General features: G+C 37.8%; 1 protein-coding gene across 1 annotated transcript in view; it reads left to right on the top strand.

Annotated features, from left to right (window-relative positions):
- loxl3b (lysyl oxidase-like 3b) overlaps nt 1-8,067 on the top strand; it is a 23,822-nt gene that overhangs the window by 3,361 nt on the left and 12,394 nt on the right. The window contains exons 2-5 of the mRNA XM_017302543.1: nt 228-287; nt 2,674-2,730; nt 2,999-3,206; nt 4,085-4,265. Of these exons, the coding sequence (XP_017158032.1) occupies nt 228-287; nt 2,674-2,730; nt 2,999-3,206; nt 4,085-4,265 (506 nt within the window). The remainder of the gene's footprint in view (nt 1-227; nt 288-2,673; nt 2,731-2,998; nt 3,207-4,084; nt 4,266-8,067) is intronic.

The following is an 8,067-nucleotide window of genomic DNA, read 5'->3' on the forward strand; positions in this document are numbered from 1 at the left end:
TTTTTTTTGTTTCACTTCTTTTTTCTTTTAAACAAACTTATTGGCCCTCCATGCGCTGTAACGTGATCTACCAGAGACCTGTGGAATGTCAGAAATGCTCCTCGCCGCTCGGCGTTGTAGGACACAGACGGTGTGTGTAAGAAGAACGAACCCTGACGGTTAAAGCGAGTGTTTGCATGTAGTTTCTCTGCCGTGTGTGATGGAATCCGACTGTCTCGCTGTTGCAGACGTCTGACAAAGCGAGCTGCTGAGAAGGCCTCCAGTCCAAAGGTCTCAGCTGCTGGAAGGTACACTGTAGCAGGAATGCCTGTCGCTGTTGCCAATGGGTTTCCTGTTGGCTTAGAAAACAGTCATTTAGTTCTAGATAATAGTAATCTGTTCCTCCTTCTTGCTTTCTTCCCATTCAGGGAAACTTTTTTTTTGTTTCCTTGCGTGTTTTTTTTTGTCACACAAATAGGGATCAGTCATCTTACAAAAACATATTATTTACATTTTCTGACCTCAACTATTCCTGCTTTAAAGGGGCAGTATTATGTTTTTTGAGTTTTATACCATCTCATAATGTTATTCCCTCATCAGAAGCATAGCTGGAGTGTTGCTTCGATTCTTTCATGCATGTTTGAGGAATACTTTAATCTCCATGGCAACCATTCATCTGTGGAAAATGCCTGGGTGGACCTAGCTCCACCTTCGAGGACGTAGCTCCTCCGCTTAGCTTCAGTTTCCAAGCTACCAAGCTTCCTCATCACAGAGCAGCCCTTCCCCACTCAGCTCCTTCAGACTAGCCAGCAGCAATTAGCAAACACCTGGTGGAACTGAGCGTCTGCTGAACTCATAATACAAGTTACTTCTCAGAGCAGCATTGGTAAAAACGTTGTTAAAGGGTTAATAGAGGAGCCATGTTGTGATGGCTTCCTGAAGGCGGAGCTTCAGAAAGAGTAGGAGCTTCTTAAAGAGACAGAACCCCAATTTCAAGCCATTAAATATCGAAGTCATATTTGATATAAATAGCATTTTTATAACAACTGAAGGTAGCTTTATTGTGCTATTAAATGTCACTATGTGGCTGGAAACACATAATGCTGCCCCTCTAAACACATTTTATGATGTTAAATGCAACCAAAATAGTTGGTTGATTTTTTTTTTTCCATCACCCAATTTTTGCTAGGCTTTGTCCATGACTGTGCCTGTCTGTGTTGTGCCTGCAAACATATTGTCATATTCTTTCACTCAATAGAGCTTTTTATTAAACAGGAGCTGGAGATGCCTTTCATCCGTATGACTGGCTGTAATGAGGAGCTGCTGGGTTCTTCAGCTAAATGACTTGCAGGTCTTTGGGTCAGAATACCAAGAACTCCATTTGGTAGAATCTGCAAAGRATTTCTAGTGTTTGTTTTTGATTAGCTGARCCTCAGGAGATGAGACCAATATGGAGATTAATAAAAGCYATGAAGTTTGCTCACTTTGATGATAGAGCTTTGTTTGTTGCTTTAAGGTTGGAAAAAAAGAGACTTGAACTTGGAAAATCTAAAAGTAACCTGAAAATATAAAATCTGAAGCTGAAAAAAGGAMATGTGAAATTTTAAGCTTTTAAGTATATACTGAAATAATTTGTCCTCTTTATTTTCTAAAATGAAAAAAAAAAATTCCTTTTAGATTTTTTTTAGAGCCACATCTTCATGTAGGAAAATTGKGTGAAAATTAAGATTTTCTTAAATTAGAATTTTTTTTTATTTTTGAATTTCAATCTGATGTTTCTCAGAATTAACTGTACATATTTTTTCCCCACGACTTTAAAAAGAGGATAAAGGCTGTCCACTCAGCCCAATTTAATCATCCATCCATTTCCATTTCCCACTGGGAAAGTAGGAACAAGTTACCAGAGCACAAAAYGGAGAAAAACAAGAAAAAACTTGAATTTCTGATAAAATATCCATTTTTGATTTTTTTTTAAACTTAATATCTGAGTTGAAGTCATAAAGACAGACGCCACCCTATGCTTTAAATAACATTTTCAGAAGTATTAAAAATGTAAACTTTATGTTTGAATTCAGCTTGTTTGATACATTTTAATCTTTTTACATTTTAAGCTTTTTCAAGATGAATCATTTTTATGTTCAGACAAAAGTGATTAATTAGTTCATAAAACTAAATGATTGACACTATTTTTTAAAATTTTTTTATTGTTTCATTGTGTTTTTGTTTTGCTTCGGCATATTATTAACACAGAATCAGACGTTCTCCTTTGACTTGGTTTTGCGTTGTGCAGATTCTACCTGATTTGGCTCTTGACCAGATTAAAATCTATAATGTAGGATTTATGATGAGCCTCTCACTAATGCTCTGTACAAAGATGGCTGAAGAACCCATCAACACTCTGTAGAAAGCAGATCTATACAAGTCAAACGCTGGAACTTTATGTTCACATTGACAAAGTATAGCTGCATTCAGAATATTTCACTTTTTCCTTACTGCATGTTTAGAACCAAAGCCGTAGTTTTATATGGACTCACCAACCATACAGTCAGTGCCTCCACTTCACTGCCAACCACAATAGTAGAAAGATGTCCATATACTTGCCTTTGGTCATATTCATGTTTTTGATTCTAGTTCTGCTTCCTGATTGGTTGTTGTCATGATTTCTGTGTAGACTCACCCGTTTTTACCTTGCAGGCAGCCATCCAAAGCTAAAGCTAGCTCTATGTCTAAACAGAGCAACCGCAGGAAAAGGTAATCTGAGGATACATTTGGTAGATAGATGGTTTCGAAAAAAACATATATCCCCTTGCAACAAAAGACGAATGTATAAAAATGACTTTTTGGAAAAACTACTACTATCCTCTTTATATGTTTGAGTGTTTTGTATGTCACTTCATCTTGGTTTGTTTTTGCTGTTTTGTTCCTGTGGTCTTTTGTGGGAAAATATTTTATTGTATCACTTAAATGCCAACATATTTTTAAAAAATGTTTTTGTCCATATTCCGTCTGCCTCCCTCAGGTTGTACCTGGAGCGGCAGAAGAACCTGTACCTGCTCCGCTCTGTGGCGTGTTTGGGGTCAGAGGTCCACCTGGCGGCCTGCCCCCTAGAGTTCAACAAGCCCAACGCCACGGCAACCTGCACCGGCGGCATGCCCGTCGTTGTGAGCTGCATGCCCGGCCCGCTGTTCATGCAGAACAGCTCTCTGAAAAAGAAAGTTAAAGTCTCGGTAAGAGAATCCTCAGAAACAGAAGGATGGTTTTTTTCTTCACATTTTGTTTTGCTTCAACTTCAATATATTTATCTTGTATTTTGGTTGGACAGTTTTCTGAACAGATGAGACCAAAAAGTTTTGGCAGTATGTCAAAAATTATATAAGCTAGAGATTTAATGAGCAGCAGCAAAAGCAAATGAGGTGGACTAGCAGAACTTTCCAACAATTTATAATATCGTCCAGAACATGTTGCTGTGGATTATCGTCTCTGCTGCCCAGATGTTGAGCTGTTAGCATTTCATGACAGCAACGGTGTCTTCAGTCAGAGGCTTCTTTTGATTTGTGGTATGACTGACTGCTACAGCATCAACACCTCAAGAACTTTCTGAGGAAACTTGAATGAAATGAGTTACATTTAATTTCCCTTCGGGATGAAGTAATTTTCAATAGAGCAGAATTGAACTGAACGAAACTGAATCAAACTAAATTAAATGAAGCTGAAAGGATTTGAACTGAATTGAGCTAAACTGAACTGAACCTACAGTCAGGTCCTCTCCATCCTGTCATCTGGATTCATTTTTCAGATTTATAAAACTAGTAAAGAAAAAGTCTCCCAAAAGTTCTGATTCAGGAAGGATGAGTACAAATACACACCATACTATATTTTGGAGATTTTTATTTATTAAATGTATCATCTTCCTTCCGTTTCACAATTAAGCCTTTTGGTCAATTAAAGTTTGCGGGTATTCCATGACAAATGCAGAAATCTTCAGGAATATGAATGCTTTTGTAAGGTGTTGTACCTCAGCGACAGGAATGTCGCCTAAACTAAATGGTCAGGACGTGCCAGATGGCTCCATGTTCACAGAAACGCATTTACATGTCGTTGTCAGAGCAACGTGAGGCTGAAGGGCGGCGCCAGGTTGGGGGAAGGTCGGGTGGAAGTGCTCAAAGACAACGAGTGGGGGACGGTGTGCGATGACCGCTGGAGCCTGCTGTCCGCCAGTGTCGTGTGCCGGGAGCTGGGCTTCGGCAGCGCCAAGGAAGCTCTGACGGGAGCCCGCATGGGACAAGGTGAGCACTGATGAGCACAACATATTTCCAGCTACGTCATGAACTGTTATGCTTTTCTTGTTTTCKTTCCAACGATAAGTTTCACAGGGATTTCTGAAGTGTTTAAAATAACATATGCAAATACATTTTTTTCTCTCCAATTACAAACTCTAATTCTTGACATCAAGATTCAAAGTGCAAGTATCACAACAGCTGCTATGATTTCAGAGAAAATGAGAATGGAACATGAAATCATTTGGATTTTTTTTGTCCCTCCCCAGGTTGTTTTTTTGGAGAATACTTTTTATAAATATTATGATTAAGATAAAACAATGGAAACGGCTTAATGGARGAGCCGTGTTGTATGGAGTGTCGGAAAGAGCAGGAGCTTCTTAAAGAGACAGAGGCCCAATTTCAAGGTGTTAAAACACTAAGTCAAATTTCTTTTAAGTCATCTTAGGATTTTTTTCTTACAACTGACGGTAACATCGTGTTATAATTAGGTACCTAAAAAACACATGATACCGGCCCTTTAAGAACTATCTCACATCATTTCTCAGTGGAAACATTCGCAAACAAAAAAAATCTAGTGATGCTGCACAGGAAAACATTGAGCTCTACATGTGGAAATGTGTGTAATTATAATCTAGGACTTTCCTCAATAAGGTGTTTTGGGAGAACAGGCCAGAAACTCTGCTRTGGAAGAAAACAGGCCGCCTTTTCAGCAGCAGTTCTCGGAAACACCAGGAAGTAGCTCCCTTCTCAGGGAAAGTTGGATCTGTTAGAGGAAGTGCTGTGGTCAGACTAACGTCTGACCAAACGCTGCCTGGACGGGTCCGAGACTTTTTAATGGAGGTCATAAGCACGAGCCGCTGAAGGACGGCCATTCATGGACACTAGTGACGCAAACATGCTAAAAGTCCAGAATTCCTTCTTGGCATATACAATGAATCCCTCCATTTATGGCTGATGGACAATGATGCCCTGCGGAACAATTATAACGCCTGAGACGTTTTATTTTATTGCAATATTCATTGTATCTTGCTGGGATTTTTCCTTTACAGACCAACACAAAAAACACAAGTTATGAACTGGATGAATAATAATACATCATTTTCTAAATTTTCTTGAGAAGTGAGTGAGTCCAGGCTGGTTTAGAGTCTATTGTCTAACTTAAATCCTTTATGGCTCTAAAGGATTATTGTCTGAATGTAAATTAATCAAAGAGTCATAATTAGGTGGCATGCTTGTCATTTGTTGCACTGCATTTATGCTTAGAGATATTTAAGTAAAAGTGTATTAGCAAAAATGCTAAACAATCAGACTTTTATTTTGAAACTACGACGGTCCCTATGTGAATCTCCGAGCGCTTGAGGAGGGACTAGTAAAGAACAGCTGGCCGAAATTAGCGTTCCTAAGTCGGATCAACCTTGAGCTGAACGTCCCTTACTCCGCGGAGCGCGAATATCCAATATCCAATATCCAACTTGAAAACAACTTCACTGCGGTCGGTCACACAGTAAAAATGCTGGTGTTCTGACTAATTTGTTTTGGTCTGTGGACACCAAAAATGGCGCCCAGCGACGTAAACGTCATACGCTGTGACGTCAGCTCCAAAGCTCTATTGCAATAAAAGGATCCTAGCAGTGTCTGAACTGGTAACTTATTTACATATTGTAATTAATCATTTCATAAGTAAATCACTGATTTACTTATGAACAAATATGTGGGGATTTATTGACCACAGCTTTATTTTTATAATACTATCGTTTTATTGACACTTATGTCACATGAAAGATAAGAGTACCGTCTTTGTGCTGACAAGAAAACAAACTCCTGAATGCTATTAATCAATCATTGATCATTTTGTCTAGATTAATGTCAAGTTGTCAAAACAAAGAAATTTTCAATAATGTCAACTTTGTATTAAAAGTGTCATGATTTACCGAATGACGCTTTATGACAACATTCATAAATATTTATGAAGACTTATTTATGTTCATGACAGGTGTTATGTCATGTTTATGACGGTATCATGTCAGTCTTATTCACCCACCTTAAAGTGTTACCGGCTGGGTTTATGTAGCATTTGATTTTAACAAAATATTTATACCTGTATTTCATAAAAATAATGGTAGACTTTCTGCATTTATTTTGAAGTATGTTGATCCTGTTTACAACTATGATTTTCATGTTCAAGAGCAATTTTTTTATGTTCCATCTTATAGTAATAACTTAACAAAATTGTTTATTTGACTTCAAAGACTAGAGTCAAGATTGCTTTACATTTAATTTATACGTTGAAAATTTGTATAGTAAAATGCAATAAATTAGTTGTGATGTACAGAAGATAAACATTAGCAAGCTCAAGAATATGTTTAGCTCTTAATTATATAATAGCAAAAGTTAGTTATGAAGACTAGATGACATCAATTTATGGTCTTAAATTGCAAAATAAAGTCTGCAAATTGATTATAGAATGGTTTCATTTTTACATCACTTTGCATGATGAGCTACTTTCAAACTAAGTGTTTTGTGTTCTACAACTACATTTACTGTGGACTTAGAATTTAGTTTTGTTTCAAAATTATGTTAAGAATATATTAAATACATTAACTTTAATATATTTTACACTATAATTAACATATGGTATAGAATACAGACTTCAATGGTTTGGAGGACAAAAGTATTTGGAAATGTAAAAGGTTTTAAAAAAAGTTTGTGAATAAATCACAAACGACAGAGTAAAAAGACAGAGAATTTCAGTTTTGGGTTAACAAAATATTGGTAAATTTGACATACCATCACCACCACCACTTCAGGCGACATTTCCCATATTCTCAAACTCAAAGCTTGACATGTATGGGTCAACGTGAGAGTTCATCTACTGACTAACTACATAAACTAAAAGCTGGATCATAAACATTTTTAATAAGCGTATTTGTGAGCCTGCCTCTTTTTATTAAATTGAAATTAATTTTAGATTTTTGTACAACTTTTTTTCAGGTTAACTTAGAAAGCGAGTTGTTATTATTACGGGTTAGTTTTCTAAACTACAAAAAAGTATCTGTTAGGGAAGCTCAAAAATGAAAAATTGGACTGATATTGATGTCCGATAKTAACACTGCTGTTATTCCAGATTTACCAATACTTTATTTTGTCAATTTTTTAAAATATGATTACTCGATTAATCTTAAGAATAATCGATAGATTACGCAATTACTAAAATATTTGTTTACAATAGACCTAATTATATCAATAAAATAGTATTTATAGGTGGATCGGGGGATTACCGTCTCTCCTTCGCCCGCCCCCCAGCACTCAATGGTACGCTAGACCGGCCCCACCCTCTTCGACCCCTCACATCTACCTCTACATGGTACACTAGTCCACCCCCCCCAATATCTCTCCTTCGCCCACCTCCTTCTACAGCCAGACCTCCTCCCTCCACCTCTCTAATGATATGTCAGCCCCCCACCTTCTCTTCTTCTTCTTCGAACTCCTTCTAACCCCCCAGTCCGCCACCGTTCCGTCGGCCCCCCATTCTGACTCTTCGAGATGCTCTACCCACCTTGCTCTGACTGTAACAGCGGATGACTAAAGGTTTCCGGTATTCTCAGATTGAAAACTTGTTAGCACTCTTAAGGCCATAATTATCTGCTCCGGTAGGTTGCGAAGTTCTGATGAGGAAACGCATCCAGTTTTGACAGTTTAGAAACTTCTGACAAGGTGTCACTCCGTTGGTGAGAAAAAATTCTGAAAACACCATTAGGCATGAGGACTCAGAGGTCTGTCGTGAGTCGGAGACAGGTCCTGACTCAGA

This window comes from Poecilia reticulata, linkage group LG22, assembly GCF_000633615.1.
Source record: "Poecilia reticulata strain Guanapo linkage group LG22, Guppy_female_1.0+MT, whole genome shotgun sequence".
NCBI classification, from domain to species: Eukaryota; Metazoa; Chordata; class Actinopteri; order Cyprinodontiformes; family Poeciliidae; genus Poecilia; species Poecilia reticulata.